At 42.3% G+C, this 22,661-nt stretch overlaps 1 protein-coding gene across 18 annotated transcripts in view; it reads right to left on the minus strand.

Moving 5' to 3' along the window:
• The window catches only part of NCOR1 (nuclear receptor corepressor 1), a 195,733-nt gene that overhangs the window by 17,340 nt on the left and 155,732 nt on the right, over window positions 1-22,661 (minus strand). For 12 of the 18 annotated variants that reach the window (XM_040338609.1, XM_040338607.1, XM_040338605.1 and 9 more), the window contains 14 exons: window positions 20,866-20,966; window positions 20,553-20,724; window positions 18,170-18,313; window positions 16,612-16,686; window positions 16,254-16,501; window positions 15,815-16,169; window positions 14,510-14,719; window positions 10,978-11,181; window positions 10,689-10,841; window positions 9,926-10,096; window positions 8,288-8,503; window positions 6,639-6,801; window positions 2,112-2,141; window positions 1,380-1,918 (listed from right to left, as the gene is read on the minus strand). In XM_040338609.1, coding sequence (XP_040194543.1) covers window positions 1,380-1,918; window positions 2,112-2,141; window positions 6,639-6,801; window positions 8,288-8,503; window positions 9,926-10,096; window positions 10,689-10,841; window positions 10,978-11,181; window positions 14,510-14,719; window positions 15,815-16,169; window positions 16,254-16,501; window positions 16,612-16,686; window positions 18,170-18,313; window positions 20,553-20,724; window positions 20,866-20,966 — 2,781 coding nt within the window. The remainder of the gene's footprint in view (window positions 1-1,379; window positions 1,919-2,111; window positions 2,142-6,638; window positions 6,802-8,287; window positions 8,504-9,925; window positions 10,097-10,688; window positions 10,842-10,977; window positions 11,182-14,509; window positions 14,720-15,814; window positions 16,170-16,253; window positions 16,502-16,611; window positions 16,687-18,169; window positions 18,314-20,552; window positions 20,725-20,865; window positions 20,967-22,661) is intronic. The other 6 variants (XM_040338621.1, XM_040338620.1, XM_040338622.1 and 3 more) reach the window with 3 other exon arrangements.

A 22,661-nucleotide genomic window follows, 5' to 3' on the forward strand; every position in this document is an offset into this window, starting at 1 on the left:
CCGACATTAGAACCACTTTAATCTGTTACAATATTTTTGGATTAAAATATTTTACCATGTGGTCAACGCACTAAAATCTGTGTCAATGCTTATGCTTTTTGTTCTAGTTACAGTTTGCAATTCCATTTAAACACAAGGCAGTTCACACTACATATACATGTTGTACTTTGTTTCGTAGTGCTGCACAGTTACTGTTTTTTACTGTTCCACTTATCTAGTTCAAGTCCATCAGTCTGCTAGAACTGCCAGTGAATAAGTGGGTCAATAGGAAGCCCTTCTTGCAATATATTTTATTTTGGCATTCATTAAATCCAAAGTAGAAGAATGTACAAATGCAAGTATGAAACATGCCATATCAAAAATGACTTGCATGTAAAGGGCACAGTACCATTAAATACGCGCTAAAAATACACTGAATGGAACATCAAGTAGATTTTCATAGCAATCAGATACGTTTTTCCAACTCAGTGCTTTCAAAAGGCACAGGACTAGCATTACTGGTGGTAATTATTATATTCATTGTAGATGGTACTTAGTAAGGGTCATTATAAAAAGGGCAATTAGGAAAAATGTAAAAGGTAATAAAAGGAAAGTCTTGAGGGAGCGTATGCTTAAAGAGGAGCTCCAGGCTTTATTGTAAAAACTTAAAGTCAGCAGCTAACAGTAGCTTCTGACTTTTAATAAAAACAGACACATGCCTGTCCCAGGATACAGAGCTGTGTGCACCCGACACCCTTTTCTCCAGCCAGCATCTTAAGTGTGGGCAACCGGCTGAGGGAGGGGGAGAAAACGTCCACTCAGATCGCCTAGGCAATCTAAAACTGGGAAACTGGGAACCTGGCAACCCCCCCCCCCCGAAACAGAAATAACTGGTGGTCCTGTAAAAATGAACTTTAACATAATTAAACTTGAAGGGGGGTTCCACCCGCAATTTTTTTTTTTTTTTTTTAAAGTCAGCAGCTACAACCACTGTAGCTGCTGACTTTTAATAAGGACACTTACCTGTCCTACTCGCCTGCGATGTCAGTCAGCCCCCCCCCCCCCGAGGTCGATCCCACGATCCTAGCAGCTCCTCAGTAAGGGAAACAGCCGTGCGGGTTCACTGCTCGTTTCCTACTGCGCATGCGCAAGCTCTTTGTGAATGGGCCGGCTGCTCTGGGATACACACAGTTCCCAGAAGGCAGCACACCCCATTCACCAGAAGACACCACGACTAGGACGGAGGAAGAAGACCCACCGTGGACGATGAAGAGGCAGATTACAGACTTCCGCATAGCAACCGCTATTTCTGGCAAGTATAAAACTTTTTTGTGGGGATTTCTGGTGACATTTTTTTCCCCCAGGGTGGAACTCCACTTTAAACAAAGCTAGATACTTACAGCTACTGGAGGAATTGGAGCTTAGTGAACCACGCTCTCGCGCATCTTTGTCAGAAGCAATCTGCTGTGTTATGATCACATCTATGAAGTTGGCTGCAGTGATTGTAGTCTTTCCGTGGGCTTTTAATTCCTCCACATAGCGTGATTTAGTATGTGCGGGTTTATCTTTGCCTGCTTCAGAATACACAGCTGGAGATGGCTGGCTTTGGGACTTGCTGCTAGAGAAACTGGAGGAGGTGTATGGGCTTTGAACCAGTCTACGCTCAGACTCCATCTGCTGCTGCTGTTGCTGCTGATGATGATGCTGCTGCTGCTGCTGCTGATGCTGCTGCTGTTGCTGCTGCTGATGTTGCTGCTCCATTGCTGCACGCCTTTCTTCTGCTCGTAGCGACTCGTGCTTGCTTTCCTTTGGCTTGGAAACTTCCATCTGTGGAGCAGAAGCTGCAGCATCTACTAACGCAGCTAATGCATCAGCAGCGGTGCTATACCGGGAGGCTGGAGTTCCGTGAGTGATGGAGGCTGCACCAGGATTCAGAGGCCTAGCAAAGAAGAAGAGAGATTACAAGACTGAGCAATATCGTTAAATTAAGTGACTTTCTTTTGAAGTTCCTTTGCAAGAGTTTACCGTTTGTTAAATACTTCATCTTAAAATGTACTCACACCTCACAGAAAAAAATATATATACTACAATTACAATTTGTGCCAAATTGGGGAATGGTGTACAATACTCACAACGTGTTATCTTGCATATTGTTCCATATCCTGAAAAGAGGGGAGGAGAAAAAAAAAAATCACTGTTTAGACTCATCTCCCCTACCCCCAATGTGTCAGCACTGGGTGTTTGTACAGCTAATCACCAAAAAGCAGTGCTTGCACAAGAAGGGGAACGAGTCCCATGTCCTCTATAGCCAGAGCCACTGTGCGAGTTTGTGTGCTTCTGGCAGTTAAATAGAGTGGCTGGGAAGAGAAGACAAGGTATGGTGGTGCAGCCACTAGGAGTGACGCAGCCACTTTGCTCCGCATAAGCAAAGCACGTGTTTGTTGGTCCACGGGCACCATAAAAAAAAAAAAATCCAATGTCATTTAGTATGACAGATTTTCTAAGATGGAATACATCTTGCAGTCAAACGTATTTATCCGTTACAACTTGTAAACCACTCAGGATGGCAGAAGTGAGATACCTAGTTTGTTAAAAGCACTTGTGATTTAATTTCAGGTGTTCCTATGCTCATTTCAGAAGGCAAGCAAAAGAAAGATACAACATGATGAGCATTCACGAGCCCACATATCAAAACAACTATGAACATCCTTGCACACAGATTGGGACAAAACTCAGGTTTGGAGTACTGCCCAAAGTGGAAAGTGAAAAAGGAACCATTTATCAGTATCAGACTTCCCACTGACTGGGCATATGTGCAGAGGGTAAAGTGGTGCTCCCCTTTCAGCAATAGCAGAAATAGGACTGATCATATGTGCCCCTCTAGAGTAACACTTCTCAGGCTGTCCAAACTCACGCTAGGGTGGTTACAGCCGAATCTGCATATGGTAGGACGTGCAGATACTACTTGACTGGGCTAGGAAGACTCCAAGGATCTATACTGTCAAGCCTGTTACACAGCCAGCAACTAGCCAGAAAAATCTTAGCCAAAAAAAATCCAAAAAGAGAACTAAAGTTTGTTAGCTTAGGCTCTTATCCCTTGATACTGGTAAAAATCTGAGCTGTCTCTAGCAGTAGGGGAGCATGGCCACCACCTCAGGTTGTGCCTTTTTCTTGCAGGTGGCACTATAACCCAGTGGTCAAGATCTAAAAATCTTTGCCATGTCGCTCGATGAATGGAAGAGGAATAACACTGGCAGCAATGTTATACAGTGGGGGAAACAATGATTTGGTCCCCTGCAGAGTTTGTAAGTTTGCCCACTTACAAAGAAATGAAGGGTCTAGCATTTTTATCATAGGTGTTTATTAAATGATACAGAATTCCAACCAAAAATCCAGAAAAAACACAGGATACAAATGTTATAAACCGAGTTGCAGTTCAGTGAGTAAAATAAGCATTTGATCCTCTACCAACCAACAATAACTCTGACTCCCACAGACCGGCTACAGTATGTGCTAATGTGGTATACAGATTAATCCTGGCAATATAAGAAGGTGCTCCAACGACAACTTGTTATGTGCAAAAAAGACACCTGTCCACAGAATCTCTTTCCATTCAAACCTTACCATCATGGGCTGACAAAGGACGTCGGGGACAAGATTGTAGACCTGCACAAGGCTGGAATGGGCTACAAGACCATTGGCAAAGAGCTTGGCGAGAAGGAGGCAATTGTTGAAGCGAATATTTGCAAATGAAAGAAATACAAAATAAACATCAATCGACCTTGGACAGGAGCTCCATGCAAAATTTCATGGGGTAAGGATAATCATGAGAAAAGTGAGGGATCAGCCCAGAACTACACCGGAGTAGCTTGTGAATGATCTCAAGACAGTTGGGACCACAGTCACCAAACAAGCCATTGGTAAAAGAATATGCTGCCATGGATTGAAATCCTGCAGCACCCACAAGGTCCTCCTACCCAAGAAGGCACATGTACAGGCCTGTCTGAAGTTTGCCAATGAACATCTAAAGGATTTAGAGAAGGTTTGGGAAAAAAAGTGCTGTGGTCAGATGAGACCAAAATTGAGGTCTTTGGCTTTTACACGACTCGTTGTGTTTGGAGGAAGAAAAATGCTGACTATGACCCTAAGAACACCATCCATACAGTCAAGCCTGGGGAGGTGGAATCATTCTGCTTTGGGGCAGTTTCTCTATAAAGGTACAGGCTGACTTTGCCGCATTGAGTGGCCAATGGACAGGGCCATGTATTGTAAATACTTGGATGAGAACCTTCTTCCCCAGCCAGAACACTGAAGATGGATCGTGGATGGGTCTTCTAGCATGACAATGACCCAAAACATATGAATAATATAAAGTGCCCTTCGCGCTACTACGAGCCAATAATAATATAAAACCAAACAAAGGCGTGAATGCAGCAAAACCTAGTAGTGTTTAAAATACACAAGTGAAAATATGTTAAAAGAGGGGTTTTGCGCAAATACTAAACACTATCAAGAAAAAAGTGACGATAATAAGCGATTATCAACCAAAACATGTAAATTAATTAAAGTGAAATAAATTAAATACATATATGACTGAAAAAATGCTAAGTGTCCAATAGGTCAAAATTGCAGTAAACTGCCAAGAGAGAACAGAAATAAGGGCTGCGTGTACACTGTGCAAGATGTGTCTAGAGAGATATTATCTTATCCATAAACGGACTCCCAGAACTCTCACCTCAAAGACAAGGGTCTTAAAGCATCAAAGGTTGCATCCTCCACCTCCTTGCAGCAACAGAAACTTCCCACCTGTCACACTTCCCTGGCCTCTCCAGCTGTCGACAGCCTTCCCTCTATGATGCTGACATGCACTTCCTCGATATTCTCTAATAAGCACTCCGTTCCAGGGTCGGGGGGGAGAGAGAGAGAACAAAGAGCCTCCAATAGTGTAGTAGGTAAAAAGCAGGGGGGCGTTTATTAAAGAAAAACCTGCGCTTACATCAAGCATAAAATTCTAGTGCAATGACAGGAACTAGCGGCGTTCACAGCGCCTACTTACGACACTCCAGGTGTACGTCTGTCCACGGCCAATCCCTACGCGTTGCGACACCGTCATGTGTCTTCATCTGGGGAAACCGGTGTCGTAACGCGCAGGGATTGGCCGTGGACAGAGGTACACCTGGAGTGATGTAAGCAGGCGCTGTGAACGCCGCTAGTTGTACCTGTCATTGCACTTGAATTTTATGATTGATGTAAGCGCAGGTTTTTCTTTAATAAACACCCCCCTGCTTTTTACCTATTACACTATTGGAGGCTCTTTGTTCTCACGCTCCCCCCCCCCCCCCCCCCCCCCCCCCCCCGACCCTGGAACGGATTGTTTATTAGGGAATATCGAGGAGGTGCATGTCAGCATCATAGAGGGAAGGCTGTGGACAGCTGGAGAGGCCAGAGAATCACCAGGGAAGTGTGACAGGTGGGAAGGTTTCTGTTGCTGCAAGGAGGTGGAGGATGCAGGGAGACCTTTGATGCTTTAAGACCCTTGTCTTTGAGGTGAGAGTTCTGGGAGCCCGCTTATGGATAAGATCATATCTCTCATTGCCATCTAGACACATCTTGCACAGTGGACACGCAGCCCTTATTTCTGTTCTATTTGGGCAGTTTACTGCAATTTTGACCTATTGGACACTTAGCATTTTTTCACTCATATATGTATTTATATTTAATTTATTTCACTTTAATTGATTTACATGTTTTTGGTTGATAATCACTTATTATCGTCACTTTTTTCTTGATAGCGTTTAGTATTTGCGCAAAACCCCTCTTAACAATGACCCAAAACATACAGCCAAGACATCAAAGGAGAGGCTCAAGAAGAACATTAAGGTCATGGAGTGTACCAGACAAACTCCAGAGCTTTATCCTATAGAAAAATTGATGGAGGGAGCTAAAACTTCAAGTTGCCAAGCGACAGCCAAGAAACCTTAAGGATTTAGAAAAGCTCTATAAAGAGTGGACCAAAATCCCTCCTGAGATGTGTGCAAACCTGGTAACCAACTAAAATAAACGTCTTACCTCTGTGCTTGCCAACAAGGTTTTCTCCACAAAGTACTAACTCATCTTTTGCTTGGGGATCAAAAACGTATTTTACTTTCAGGCATACCCCACTTTTAAGTACACAATTATTTTTTTTTAACTAAAACTGGAAAGCGCAAAATCTGGCTCACTTCTGCATAGAAACCAATGAGCTTCTAACCCCAGCTTGTTCAATAAAGCCTGGTAATAAAACCTGGAAGCTCATTGGTTTCTATGCAGAAGTGAGCCTGATTTTGCACTTTCCAGCTTTAGTAAATAAACCCCATTGTGTACTTGAAAGTGGGGTATGCCTGTACTGAACAGCAACTCATTTTATAACATTTGTATCATGTGTTCTTTTTAGGTTTTTGGTTGATATTCTGTGTCGATATATTTAAAATACACCTATGATAAAAATGATAGACTCTTATTTTTTTTTTTTAAGTGGGAAAACTTACGAAGTCTGCAGGGGATCAAAGAATTACATTTTCCCCACTGTATGCTACAGCTATAAAATGTTACTATAAAAACATATTTCAACATATAATATAGGAATAAAATATTTATAGCTATATAGGAACAATACACACATGATTCGCAGCTGTGCTGGGTCTAGTGGTGTGATGACACTTTTTCCATTAGCTCCATGTAATATACTCGGCCTCTGTTGCATCATGTTCTCCTGGGACCGGACTGATGGTGATGGTGATCGTACATATCCGTGACTACTTGGTCTACTAGGTGGCTCCGAACCTAAATGAAATACAGGCGCATTAGAAGACTTCAATGTGCTTCAAACCAAGGCAATACATTACCAAAGAGATTGAGGCAGCAGAAGATATATTTGGACCGTCACACAACAGAAGATTGTGTGCATTACGGAATTTTCTTTTGTTTTGAGAGTAACAATGTGTTCCTCTTACCACGGCAATTTTAGCATTTTGGAGATCTTGTCTGCCAATCAGAAACTCTGTTGCATCACTGTAAGTGATCAACTCTTCTAAACCTTCTTTAGAGTAAATGGTTATAAAGGCAGGACTTTGTATCATCACCACAATTCCTCACTATAGGCACACTTTAGGTCATTTAACCACTTGAATACTTTGGGCATAGAAGGTACATTTTGCAAAACTTCAGATGCAAGTGTACTTTCTGTAACCCACCCAATGACCCAGTGTTTGGAAGAAAGCCACTGTCAGATGTTCTTTCTGCATTGTTCACTGCTGATAGCATATTACTGTATTGAGGGCTAGCTACACTAGAAAACACAAAGCCCATTGCGGTTGTCAGAAGTGGAATTAACATTTAAAGCGGAGGTTTCCCCCTAAAAACATGTATATACCATTCCATCCAGCATACTGCCGACATGTACAGTATGCTATTTTTTTATTTTTCGCTGTACATACCGCCGTATAGCTATTTTCCCCCCGGCTTCCGGTAGTGGCTCCCGCGGGACTGGGCGTACCTATTCAGAGACTAAGTGATTGATGATGAAAAAAGCTTCCCCCCGGCGCATAATGCACGTCACCAGTTTCCGAAAGAAGCCGAACGTCGGTGCGCAGGCGCCGTATAGAGCCGACTCGCATTTTGGCTTCTTTCGGAAACTGGTGACGAGCCTTATGCGCCGGGGGGAAGCTTTTGTCATCACGTCAATCACTTAGTCTCTGACTAGGAACGCCCAGTCCAGCAGGAGCCAGTACCCGGAAGCCGGGGGGGATAGCTATACGGCGGTATGTACAGCGAAAAAAAAACAGCATACTGTACATGTCGGCAGTATGCTGGATGGAATGGTATATACATGTTTTAGGGTGAACCTCCGCTTTAACCTCTGTTTGCTGCCCCCCCCCACCTCACTTCAAATTTTTTTTTTTTTATAAAAACTAAACCCTTCACTACCACATGACATGCCCAAATAAACATATTTGTAGCTGAAATGAAAACAATATTCTGGCGCATACGAGTTAAAAGCTGTGAAGTGATCAGTGTCATCTACAGAACTCTAGGACATTTGAAAACCTGTTTCTATACTTGTCATATCACTAATTCAATAATTAAACCAGCAAACCGGCAAGACACTGTACTGTACTGAAAGCTAAATGTTGGGGACTTCACTGACCTCATCCTGAAAAATAGAGTTGTTTTCTACCCAATCTAAATTGATCGCTGAGTTCACAGAGGCACACAGATGGAGAGGTCAGAAATAGAAACCTATGCATTTCTTTAAACATGTTATACTCGCCTGCTATGTGCAATGGCATTGCACAGAGCGGCCCTGAACCTCCCCTCCTGAGGTCCCCCGCCGGCGATCTTCGCTCCTCTTCTTCTGTGTCTGTCTCCATAGCAAGCCGCTTGCTATGGTAGCAGATGTGCGGGCTCGCTCCTGAGGCGGGCTGTGTGTGGCCATAGACATGCACGGCACCGCCCCGCCCCCAGCTCCCGCTGCTGTTCGAACATCCTGTGAGAAGAGAAAGACAGTGGAGAAGAGCTGCAGATGGGCATAGCACTGTATCGATACAGGAACTCAGGTAAGTGTTTGGAAAATGTTTTTTTACCTAAAAGTGGAGGTAAAGGCAAAACCTAACTCTAAACCTAATCCCATCTCCCATTCTAAGCCTAATCGGTCTATCCCTCTAAAGAAAAGATTGCTATTACTTACCTATTCTGAAGCCGTTCCAGTTCGGTGTCCAGCAGCTCCTTCTGTGTGTAGGAGAAAGCTGACCACGGCTGGGAAGAGACATCACCCATAGTTATTATGGGGTTTCTGTTGTCAGCTGCCCCTCCTACACACTGCTGACAGCTCAGCCTGGGACCAGACGGGAGCAGCTTCAGAAAAGGTAAGTATATTGATCTTTTCGTTACAGGGCTAGAAAGAGAAGGCTTAGAATGGGAGTGGGAGTAGGTTTAGAGTTAGTTATCTTCCACTTTAACGTAGAGAATGCATTAAGGTAAAAAACATTTTAGCTTTAGAACCACTTTAACTATATGCAGCCCAAAAGCCATCTTGATTATCCTGTACCAATTCTCACAGTGCCAACAAGAAAAATAGGGCAAACTAAAACCCAGTGATGCAGCTGTCTATCATTATGGCTTTCCCAAGTATAGCTGGATTCTAATTCACTTTTAGTGCTTGCCATCACACCTCTTTGGCTGAAAACTGAAAAATCTGCCCAATTCTGTAGTAAAGAGCAAAGTTTTATTGCAATGGCCTAACAGCTTTCAAGTCTAAAAGGATGCATTTCACTACTAATAATGAACTAGGGTCAGCAATTGTAATTAAAGTGGATGTAAACCCCATTTAAGAAATTTGAGTTGAGAACATATATTTGCAGTGTTTTCTTATCTCTCTTCAAAGCCCTAAGTCCAGTGTTTTTCTCCTGCTCCATTATTCTGTTATCAGCATGATAACTTTTGACAAGTTCTCAAACAATGGTGATAAAACCAGGCTGAATTGTGTGTCAGGATGGGTGCTATAAATAGATTAGCAGAGAGCTGGTCTACTCTCAGCACATCTTTGCAAGCCTTTGCCTATGTGTAGGGGGGGGGAGGGGGTTTCCTCCAATCAGCTGTCTCACAGTGTATGGCAAGAATCCACACCCACAGCTGAATCAGGATGAGAAAATTCTAACATGATGTGCACTTGCTAAACAGTACATAAAGCTGAAGACAGCAGATATACATGTAAAACTTATATAGGGAGATTTGTTTCATCTCTGTGTGAGGGTTTACATCCACTGTAATTATAAGAAAATAAACAAGTTTTTTCAGGGATTCTTGGTTACAAACAGTTCCATGAAACACAGCCATACCACCACCGATGTAGACCAGTGTTAGGGAACAGTCATGCAACCAGTGCTATTTAAGGAACAGTGGTGCTTACCTGGTCGCAGATAATGTTCACTCTGTGCCGAGGCTGCTACCATTCTCTCTCGCTCCCTCTCCCTTTCCCGCTCTCTGTCACGCTGTTCTTTTTCTCGTTCGCGTTCCCTTTCTCGTTCTCTCTCCCTTTCAGCATTGGCAGATGATACAGAAGTTAAGTGTGCTGGGTGACCTTAAAAAAGGAGGGCAGGTGTTATGTCATACAGAAGGGTCAGACACACAGTTTGATCTCTACAGTCTATATAGGCAATTAAAAGAAAAAAAAAAAAAGAACCCGTTTATCTAAGCTCAAATGAAAAAAAATAATAATAATAATAATTTGTACACAGCTTTAACATCTCTCAAAGTCCAGTGTAACCCAGCACTAAGAGCCACATTCTATCCTTCAATTGCCAGATCCTCTACTGCCGTGAGACTCTGCCACTTAACGAAAGAGGATATAGCTTTGAAGTAGAAGTAAGTAGGTCTTAATCTTGAGTTTCAGGCAAAAGTATTGTTATGGGAGGCACCTTTAGGCTAGGTCAGGTTTATTTTGCGATGCCAAAAACACCTATCCAGTTTTCTGCTATGATATATGAAAAAGCAATGACAGCTTGATAGTAAATATCCAACCAATACTCAAATTCTTCCCAACACAACTACCATAAGTTAAGCAAACTCAGATGACTTCCTTCATGTCAATGTGCAAGAAATGTGTAGGACTGCAGTAAATAATCAGATTAAGAATACATTTTTAGAAATTTGGAAAGCAAAAAGTGACAAACCTGGAGACAAAGATGCTGGGGGGTTGTATGGCCTGCCAGGGAAAGCAAGCTGTGCCCCTGGCATATATGTAATTCTGTCCATCGGGGGAGTATTTGTTCCTCCAGGATGAGGGACCAGAATAGTGGGTGGCATGTTATTTAAGTCTATTATACCTGTTTAAAGACAAATTGCAGATGTCATTGTTAAAAAAAACAAAAACAAAAAAACAACAACATCATGGCATACATTTGTCAAAACACTCAGTACACGATAGTCCATTAGAATGAAAAAAAAAATTAATGAACTAACCTCGTGCTCCAGTATAGGGTATTGCTAAACCTTGTTCCCTAGGAGAAAGCCCTCTGGCAACATCTGGCCTTAAATTAACCTGCATCTGCTGGGAGGTGATGTAGTCATTAAGGATGGTCTGTCGTGTGTTCTCCATGGCATAGAGCTGGTACTGGCTTGGGTAACCTGGTGTTGGGGAAAGCTGCCTTTGAAACAAGTAGGCTGCTGCAGATAAAGAAAATTGGAAATGAAAGGTTATGAATATATTTAACACAAATCTGTTCTTTGTTGTGAAAACCGCAACAAACATATACAATGATTCAGATCAAAGTCACATTTAGATCTGCAACGTTTAGATGGGCATCTTGCGATGGCCATGAGAAATGCAAAGGTGCTACACATAACACATGGCGCTTGAAATCAAGCTTTCACTAAATACACAAGAGATACAAGTACAAAGTTGCAGTTTACCAGCAATACCCCAAAACAGAGAACCCTCTAGCTATGTGACAGTTGAGGTAAGAACTGAAGGCGACCGTAACTGAATCGCCTGAACTGAAAGTCGTAGTATAACATGAAAATAGCCCACAGACAAGACTCAAGGCTCCCCCTTGGGTACACAACTGAATACTGCATACATTACGGTTATTTCAAAACCGGAGAAAAATCTAGAAGAAGTCTGTAATTACCGCCCCATATCCCTGATAAATAATGACCAAAAAATTCTTACAAAAATTCTAGCTGTCCGCATCTCCTCTTTCATTGGTAAATATATTCACAAGGACCAAGTTGGGTTTATCCCAGGTCGACAAGGCCCAGATTAAGTCAGAAGGGCAGTAGACATTGTCTCAATCTTGCAATCCAACTGGGACAGAGGTCCGAAAAAACAAGGCTTTCTCCTAGCACTTGATCTGCAGAAGGCCTTTGATTCTGTGTCCTGGCAATATCTCCTCCCCCTATTAGAGCGATGGGGCTTTGGCCCGAGATTCCTGGGGTTGATACAAGCTCTCTATTCCAACCCCAAGGCCCTAATCCGAATCCAAGGGTACTATTCTTCCCCAATAGACATAGCTAGGGGTACCAGACAGGGATGCCCTCTCTCCCCAATCATTTTTGCAATGGCAATTGAAACCCTGGCAATAGCTATCCGACAGAACCCTGACATTCTGGGTGTATCATGCGGAGATCAAACTCATAAACGTGGGCTCTTTGCCGATGATTTACTATTATTTCTAACCTCTCCCATTACTTCCTTACCAAACCTCAACAGGGTAATTTAAGAATTCTCTAAAATCTCTGGGCTTCAGGTTAATTATGCCAAATCACAAGCCTTGAATGTGTCCCTCCCACCTTCCACAGTATCCCTCCTCCAACAGTCATTCAAATTTGAATGGTGTCCCTCATCCATCAAATATCTAGGGATTTCCTTAACAGCGCGTACAGAATCCCTATACACAAACAATCATCCTCCCCTATCAAATACAATTCTAGTACTAAAAATACATTTCCACATTTCTGTCCACCCGTTTGCTTAGAATAAAAATATTAAACTGGTATTTATTAAAACAGTGTAGGATTTTTTTAAAAACTGTAAATTCCTTTTCTTGAAGCCCAAAGAGGGGAACGGGATGCCCTAAACCTAATGCTGTCACCTACAGGAGGACTGGACAAAGAAAAAAAAAAACTGTAGGTCAGTCCTGGGTATAACCACACCCGCTACCAGCATGTCTCAGTTTTGTAACAAAGCAGATCCAAAAGCAGGAAAATAAACAGAGTGGGACTGTGTCCCTCAATAAATTCCAAGTAAAGGATTTTATGGCGAGTACAAAAAAATCCCATTTTCTTTTCTGCTCATTGAAGGACCCAGGAAGTCAAGCCTTTGGGACATACAAAAGATGTCCAACTGAGGGGTGGGCAGCACAGTAAATACATGCTAAAAGACCCAAAGAAAACTGGAGACCTCCTGCAGCTCCACTAGCCATCTAAAAGGATCTTATGCTCAAAGCTATCATATAAGGCAGAATTGTCTACATGGTAGAACTTATGAGAACTCATGAACAGAAGACCACGTGGCAGCTCTGCATATCTAGGTCCGATGACAGAAAGCTCAAAAGGTGATCACTGCCATAGTGAAGTGACCCCCAACAGGAAAGGGTGAACCTAATCCTTGAGTTTATAAAAGACAAAGCAAGCACAAGTGGCAATGTCAGGCGCTTTTGGCCTGGAAAGCACTCCACAGCTAACTTAACCAGGACCATTCTGGAACGTGACAACATGAAGCCCAGTGCCAAAGGATCACTTCCAGGCTCACCTGGCAATGCCCAGGCCAGCGGTGTCCAGAGGCGGTATGACCAGGCCGACAACGGATGCACTAAATAGCGTTAAAGGGTCACTAAAGGAAAAAAAATGTTTAGCTGAAATGACTGTTTACAGGGTATAGAGATATAATAGTCAACTGATTCCTTTTAAAAATGATTAAAAATAGATAAAAATCAATCATATAATGTACCTGCAGTTTAGTTTCGTTTTTGCTGTTGTTTCCTGGTTCTCTGATGTACAGAGAGCCAATAGAGGGCAGTGATACTTTGTCAAAAACTCCTCAGCACCAATCCAGTTTCGTTTTACACACAGTAATCACACCTCCTTGATTAGTCACCACAGTGAGAAATCTCCCAGTACTGTGGTGATCAGGAAACAGACAACCAGGAAGTGTCCAGAACAGAGAGGATTTACAGCAACATCAAAGCAAAAACAAACAATGAGGACATGAAACCAGGACTGCAGTAAGGTAAAGGAAGCTATTTAGCTAAAAAAAAAAAAAATTCTTTAGTGACCCTTTAAGTTGGTGGAAAATACCACTTGGTAATTGGTAAACTAGATGGACTGTCTTTTTTAGAAAATTCACTGGTTAGTTAAAATAGCAGATCTGAAAAAAAAAAAAAAAAAGCCATCTATCAAGGGACTAGCATTAAAAAAATAAACACACATGCATGTAGCATGTTTTTGTTTGCCAGTGTCCAATGATCCTGTATGAAAAAATAAAATAAAATAGCTGTAATATACTTACCTCCACCTACAGTGGTCATGAGCTTTCTCAACGACGTATTCTTGCCAGTTTTAGGATCTTCAAACATCTTGAATGACCAGGCTGGGATAATGCATGCACACGGGAGTTAACTCATCCCCAGACCAGGGGGATTGTACACTGGAGTAGTGTAAGGAAATTTGCAAGCAGGAAGGCTTTATTGCAGAAAAGAAAGTACAGTAGGTATTTTCTACCATAAATACACCTTCCTGCCTACTCATTTTATATTTTTGCCTAAAATTCTGCATTAAGGTAGGAAAATTAGAACCAATGTCCAATTAACTGGACTAAATGGTCCAAGAGTCTATATAATAATGACCTATGATTACGAAAAGGTTAAACAAGGCAATTCAGTTTTATCCTATCAAAGCAAGGAAACCTAGCAAAGAGTAGAAAGGGTAAATGTTTGCATGATTTGTTAAGATTTAATAAAAACCGTACACAAGTAAATCCCCTCAAATTACATACCAGGATCCAAAGCTCGGTGGAACTGCATAGGATCAAGATGAGGCGGCAGATGGCCTCTGTAGACCTCTCCAGGGGTGCCTCCCCGTAGGTGAGGATCAAAGGGACTGTGAGATGCAGGGACTGGGGACTTTACAACAATATCTTCCCTTTGTGTTGGCGTTAATGTGCTTTTTCTTTCATGGCTGGAAGACTTCCCTGGTGTGAGGCCACCTACAAACACAAATAACAGCTGTAAAATAATTGTAAGTGAGAAAATACATAAGAAAAGAAAATAAATTTGCTTTGGTTACCCATCACCTGCTGCCAGCTTTATCCAGATGCAGATTATGGCTCTAGTTGTGGCTCTTGGGAAGACTACATGAGAGCCGTTACAATGCTCAAGTGTCTTCTGGCATAGTTATTGATTAGGCAGAGCCAGTGTCTTTGCATTAAGGGCCCTTTCACACGGGCGGATCAGTAATGATCCGCTCCGTGTGTCCACAAAAAGCTCAGCGGGGATCCTCCGTAAAATCCCCGCTGAGCTGGCAGCTGACAGGGCGGTCCCCGCACGCTGTGCAGGGACCGCCCTGTCTTTCCTCCGCTCTCCCCTATGGGGGATCGGATGAACACGGACCGTATGTCTGTGTTCATCCGATCCGGCAGACGGAAGAAAAATAGGATTTTCTTCCATCCGCAAATGCGGATCTTCGCGGAGGCGGACGATTACGGGTGTCAGCGGATGGTCATCTGCTGACACCCGTAATCACATAGGGACCAATGTATGTCCCGTTTTCATCCGCAACTGACGGATGAAAATGCGGACATACGGTCTGCACGTGTGAAAGGGCCCTTAATCTTATGGGAATTAGAAAGCTCATGTGACAACCCATCTGGACCCACCAAAAGGCAAGTTTGGTTGCTGGTTCTGTGTCTGAAGATAGTAAGAATTTATACACAAGACTTTAGGCCTATTTAATCAAAAAGAGCTCATAGCTGAGCGAGAAACCCTAGCCCAGTTGTATTATATGACAACTCTAATGCTGGCCATACACTGTTCAAATGTAGGCAGGTTCTTGACGAACTGGTGGCCCTGTAGGCTCCCTCCCCTCTGAATCCCTCAATTAAAAATCAGTGGAGACAGGTGGAAAACTGTTGGCCAGCTGTCAAAATACAACAGCCACAGGAGAATATTTTGAATATCTACGCTATGTAGTGTGGATGGCAGAATCAGCTAGATTTTTCGTCTATTCAGGCTGCAAGAAAAAAAAAGTCTAAATGACCAAATGTAATTTTTAAAGCGGCTGTATTTTCAAAAAACAGACCTACCTTCTGACCGTGCCATAGGCGAACTTCTTGACATTGGGCTGGGGTAGTTTACTGGCGTCCTCCTAGCGCTAGAATCGTCATAAATCCCGGGGCTCAACTGAGACTTGGAGGCTTCGTGTAGAGTTGACCGGAGCACCGATGTACCAGAACTCACAACAGATGTATGACGTGATCGCATGGCATCAGATGACTTGGAGTCTTCACATTTTGATCTATCTACCATCTTCAAATTCTCTGGCATCATGTCCATCTGTGGCACCCCACGTTGCAGCCTACTTGGCCCCATGATCAAGGACTTTACATTGTGCTTGATAGCAGATTGACCAGATGTACCATCATGTTTTATAGGTGTTCCCTACATGAAGAACGCAAGATTAAGGTTTAAATACCAGCTTGACCAATACACTGACATAACACAAACACAGTGCTGCGGGGTTACCTGGGAAATAGACCCCTCCATTATTGTCCTGGAACTCTCCGGAGTTTTCCGACTTTCTTGACTAAGAAGGTCCTGCCTGGGGATTTCATGAATAGAACGACCCATTTCTTTAATTGTGGTAACACCATCATAAGGCTTGCCTTTTGAGATGGCACCATCGAAGGACCGAATAGGTGGACTTTCACGTTTGATTTGCTTGGCATATTTGAGTCCATCATCAAAGATTTCAGATGTTGCTCTTGGGGTGCCTACATGCAGAGCAAGTTGTCAATTTTTTAGGATAGCAAGGAAACAGCAGTTCCATATCTAGCAAAGAAAATGGGCTCAAAAAATGATTGTGAAGATCTGCAATTCTCACCTTGCATTATTGAGCCACTAAGAACCTGTCTTTCCTTCAGTTCTGAGCCTTTAGGTAGTGTACGACAGATAAGTCCTGAGAACACAAAGAAACATATAATCATTATGTAATAAGTCTACCTACTGTCCACTAATTTGTTACCCCAACACTTAATATTCCTGATATGTTCTTGCTGTACCATGTACTCTTTGTATTGCTTCCTTTATGTGGAATTCCTGCCAGTACTCTGCTTTCCTATTAAAAACTGACCACACTGAGCACAACATGGCCAGTTCTCTAGCTATGCTGGGAACTCGGTGAGATCTCTTCCAATGATCAGACTTGTCCTGACATGCGCCTGCTGCACAGCCATTCACTGGGAAGCTCAGCGTGCTGCTGCTTCTCCTCCCCCAGCTCTTATGCAGCTGAGAACAGGTATTTTTTTAAATTATATATACACACATATATATATATATATATATATATATATACACACACACATATATATATACATATACACACATTATATATATATATATATATATATATATATACACACATACACATACACACACATACATATACACACACACATATACATACACACACACATACACACACACACACACACACACACACACACACACACACTAATATATATATTACAAAAATGCTTTGCCTTTCATTTCTATTTCAAACTGAATGGGTTGTTTTACAAGGTGATTATTCATAATCACTTTAAAGTGGCAGCCGAGCCTCATTTGTGCATTTTAATCTTTACAGCATGTTGGGGCATGGGCAACAATATGAGTAAACCGCAACAGGCCCACAGGAGAAAATAAGAAGGGCTGGAGCAAGTGATACCCAACAGCTGTCTAGTAAGGATGAGCTCTGGCGTGTTCGTCCACGTGCCCACGTGCAGAGCCCACCAGGAAGTCAGCACTGAGCTGCGCTAATCACAGGCAGTGAGACATTGTCCCGATGCACGGCTGCAGAGATCGGGACAATGTCTCACTGCCTGTGATTAGCACAGCTCAGTGCCGACTTCCTAGCGGACTCTGCATGTGGGTTTTGCAAACACGCCAGAGCTCATCCTTACTGTCTAGTAATAAATGGTTTGGGAGACACGTGAGAAAGAAATCAGTCAGTGGCTCCACTCAGTAAGGATTATAGGCCTTAGAACACACACTCAATGGGGGGGAATAGGCTCCGAGCATTTTGTCCCCTTGTGAAAAGGGGACAAAATGGCCACCCAGGGAAGTGGAGAGAGAAAACAAAGAGGACCTTCCAGTAAGGAATTAGGATAGAGGAGAAGGCATCCATCACCCAAGGACCCTCGTAAAAAAATTGGAGCCTCAAAGTGGGCAGGGTTATATGGGGACACTAGGATGGGCACAGTGAAGCTTTTGCTAAGAGTTCAATTCACATGAGCATAATGCCCTATAACGTGCAGTCTACAAATCAATTCCTATGTCCTCAAGTTAGCTTGAGGACATTTAGCTTAAGGTTTATTTTGTGCCTGACCCTCCCTTGTAGATGAAATAAAAGTAAGCAGTGTGGTGTACGGGGCAGCAGTTACCTTCCATTGGTGCTGACACAGCAGACTCTCTGACAGACAGGTTCTGCTTTATGTTTCCTTCCATGGCTTCATGGCTTCTCTTCAGTGTCATCTCTGGAACACTCCGGGGACTCCTGGTACCATCACGTAGATTCTTAATGGTGGCTGTATCAAAAATGGAAATTATGGATAATTCTAAATAAGATCACTCAATAACACTTCTCTAAGGAATACCATAGAAACACTCAACTAAAATGCTGCAGTCAGCCATGCCAATTTAATAGACAATTCTCAATATATTCAACTAAAAACATGTCTCAAGCCAATTACATTTCATATTTAGTAGAACATAATAAATGCTGTTGCATGGTTCATCCACCTTACCAACCGTTCAGTGTCTGCTATTCCTCGCCGTCAATCCCTCCATTGGCTTCCACTTACCCAACAAATCAAATTCTAAATACGAACAACTTCTTACAAAGCCATCCACAACTCTGCCCCCAGCTACCTCCCTAACCTGGTCTCAAGATGCCAACCTAATCTTTCTCTTCGTTCCTCAAAGACCTTCTGCTCTCTAGTTCACTTGTCACATCCTCCCATGCTCGCCTCCAGGACTTTTTCCAAGCCTCCCCTATGGAACTCCTTACCCCAATCTGTCCGACCACCTCCTATTCTGTTTGCTTTTAGACGATCCCTGAAAACCCCTTTCGGAGAAGCCCATTCTGCAACTACCCAACAACTGCACTTTTATTTTCTCTTTCAGATCACCCCCCCCCCCCCCCCAGTTATTACCTTTTTTATCAATTGACCCTCCCCTCCTAGATTGTAAACTCTAATGAGCAGGGCCCTCTGCTTTCTCCTGTATGGAATTCTAACTGTACTGTCTGCCCTTATGTTCGCTGCGCAAACTGTTGGTGTTGCATAAATCCTGTATCATAATAATTATATACAAACGGCAAGCAACTAAAGAGATTTTAAGGCACTCACAATCTACATTCAACACCGTGAAAAGTTCACACATTAGACACCCTTCTGCACTCGCCACCAAAAACATCATGGCACACGTCTGCACTCACTGCACCAATACACACTCCTGTACATGCTGCCACCACATGAACATACACTCACCATCGCACCACCTTCCCTACATGCAGCAACTTTACTCGCCACTGCATGGACACACAGCCTGTCACCCTTCCATCTTTTCAATTGACAGGTACACCGCTGGTTTTGCTAGTTAAAAGCCACCATAACAATCCTAGTAATTGTTGATAAAAACTTTAGCGGTCTTTATTACCTCCAATAAGCAAAGACAAGTAGCAGAAGAATTGCCTAGTGATGAAACAATAGCAACTGTAATGAACACAGTCTGTCTGCCAACTTCGATTCCAAATACTGCATGTAGCAGGTAGCCAGAAAATAAAAAAAAGTATATATATATATTTTACAAAAAAATTGTGTTCCAAGCAGCAAGGGAAGGTAAAGAGCTTCCCAGAAGGGAGTGCACTGATCCAGAGAGATGCATAAGAAACTGACATTCAACATGACAACATTCTCCTCTAAAATCAGGAATTGGAAGAATGCATCTATGACAGTTCAGTCCTGGAAAACTAGTAACTTCCTCTACTGATTAAGTCATTAAAGTTCATCTAAACTGTGTCGTTTTCCATTCAGAATGATTGCCAACCATGGCCAAGGTAAACCGCGCTATTCATTTTGTGAATGCTTTTGTTGTTTACCAGAAATTATCACTTGGAACAGTTATTTTCAAGACAGACATGCATTCACAGTGAAGGAGAAAAAGGAAGAAATTCAAAAGCACTTGCATGTCATTTGTCTTACATACAAGGTTGTGTTGATACTACATATACCAGGCACTATGGGCAACATGGGCTCCAAAGGGGGCACGAATCTGTGGGCATATAATCTTAGCCCAGAATTCAGCTGTGTACTGTAACTCACTAAAGCCCATAGTAAGAAATTGGCCTATTAAAGTCCAAAACCAAGGGTTCTGCTGGCAGGATCATTGGGTCCGGAGACAATGTTAGAGCTAAAAGGAGGACTTCAAAAAACAAACCGTATTGCCTTGGAATGGGCACCCTGCATAACAAGCCAAGCCATGAGAATGACACACTATACAAACAGGTAATATAAAGACAAACCAAACAAGACTCAGTAGAACGTATTTAATAAAACACTGAACATCACAACTGCAATAAAAAAAAAAAAAGCTATAAACGTCAACACAAATGTAAAAAAAATACAACACCCTCTCCACGTAAAGCCCTACAGTACTGCCTATATCCAAGTCAATAAAATCAAGATTTTTGGGAGTCTGAAAATTACTTCTGAATACAATGTTCTATCATATGAAAAAATGGTAACAATCCCTCGTCATACTCACAATCATAAGATACAATATGTCCACTCTTTCCCTCATAAATGACATGGCCTTTGGCAGAGGACTCTTCTCTACACTTCTCTGGACTATTGATGTCTTCTGTAGCCAGTCTGGTGATGGTCGTCTTCAACAAGACATCGGCAGCAATGCCAGACTGTGACAGTGCTGGCGTACCCTGGCCAAGACAACAATAAAAAAAAAATATGACAAATGGCAAAACCATTGGTTATACTACTAACTCACACAGATAGTACTGGGCAAAAAAATTTTTTTTGCTACTAAATTTATTACATTTCAGCCCCAGTGTGATAAATACCTGAGTAATGGACCCTCGAAGAGAGGACATCGCTTCCATGGGAACTTTGGTAGCTGGAGTGCCTCTCGTGATGCTTCCCTCCTGCAATGCATTCATAGTACCTGCAACAAAAGCAATGAGTGTGTTAATAGATTAATGCCGGCAAAAGCATGAAAACAGTGTCAGTGCTCTCATTAACCACTTAGCTCCGGAAGGTTTTAGCCCCTTCAGGACAAGGGCATTTTTTGCTACTGTGCTACTTTAACTGGCAATTGTGCAGTCATGCAACACTGTACCTAAATGAAATGTATTTAAAAAAAAATTAAAGCTCTGTGTGTGTGTGTGTGATCACCATTGGGTTTATTTTTTATAAAAAAAAATCATATATATTTTACTTTCTGCTATAAAACAAAGAAAAAAAAATCGAATTTCTTTATAAATTTACAAATGCAAGTCAAAACGTATTCTGCTACACGTCCTTCGTAAAGACAAAAAAAAAAAAAAAAAACACCCAATAAATGTATATTGATTAGTTTTCCTGAAAGTTAGAGCTTTTACAAATGATGGTATATATACACTGGAATTTTTTATGCTAGTAATGGCAGTAATCAGCGACTTATAGTGGGACTGTAAGAGTGTGATTGGCAATCTAATACCAACACTTGGTGGGAACTGAATAAATGACAATGACCCCACCACTGACACCAATACAGGGATCAGTGCTAATACTATACACTGTCACTGTACCAATGCCCCTGGGCTGGGAAGGGGGTTAATATCTAGGGCAAAAGGGTTAACCAGTGTTCCCAACAATGTGTAATGTGTGTCGATTTTACCAAGAGCACAGGGCTCTGTACTGGGATTCACTATGCTGATCAACAGGTTCCGGCCATAAAACATTGCCCGGAACCTGCTGACCGACTTGTATTTTTACATTGGGGTGGACCACAAGCAGTTAAAACTCCATCTTTTGCTATACTTTATATAGTTAATTTGGGCCAGCTTGGTCCAAAACAAACTCTATCCCTCAATAACATGCAAGGCTGCTGGGTGTGCTGTATAAACTGCATGTAGCGGAGGCTACATACAGCATACTGCACTGTGTTCTAGGTTTGAGCCATAACCTTCCCGTCTCATACCCAGAACACAGAGTCCATCACAGCGGCACTCAGTTTTTTAGAGAAAGAACTGTATTCTAGCAATGAATACAAAACTTCCTCCGATTGGCTGAGTTAGAGGTTGTGACATCAGTCCAACTCTGACTCAGCCAATCAGAGGAAGCTTTGTATTCATTGCTAGAATACATCGCTTTTTCTGAATGACTGAGAGCCAATGTCATAGACTCTACTGCATTCTGGTTATGAAACCGAAGTCTCGGCTTGCACCTGGAACACAATGATGTATGTGACCTCAGCTACATACAGTTTATACTGCAAATTCAGTGGCCCCACGTTAGTGAGGGACATTGTTTTTTATGTCAACAAGGCCTTTTAGAACCCCACTTGTTGGTATTAGAAAATATGAAAGTCAAAAGGCAATATTTTATATTTATCTGCTAAAATCGCTCTATTATAGCTATTGTTTAGTTGTGTGAACATATTTCAGGAACACCGAAGATAAGTAACTCTGAGATGAATTCTGTTTTAAGTAGCAGCCTTCCTGCACGAGGATCAGTCCTTTGTAAATTTCTGTTAGAAGGAAATAAGAATCCTTGCTATGAAGAGCAAACAATGTAGTATTCTTTCTATAAAGCAAGTCAGAGGCTCATCATATATTATCAGCATGGCAGAGCCTCTTGAGCCCTCCTAAATGACTAA

Source organism: Rana temporaria, chromosome 2, assembly GCF_905171775.1.
Source record: "Rana temporaria chromosome 2, aRanTem1.1, whole genome shotgun sequence".
Taxonomy (NCBI): domain Eukaryota; kingdom Metazoa; phylum Chordata; class Amphibia; order Anura; family Ranidae; genus Rana; species Rana temporaria.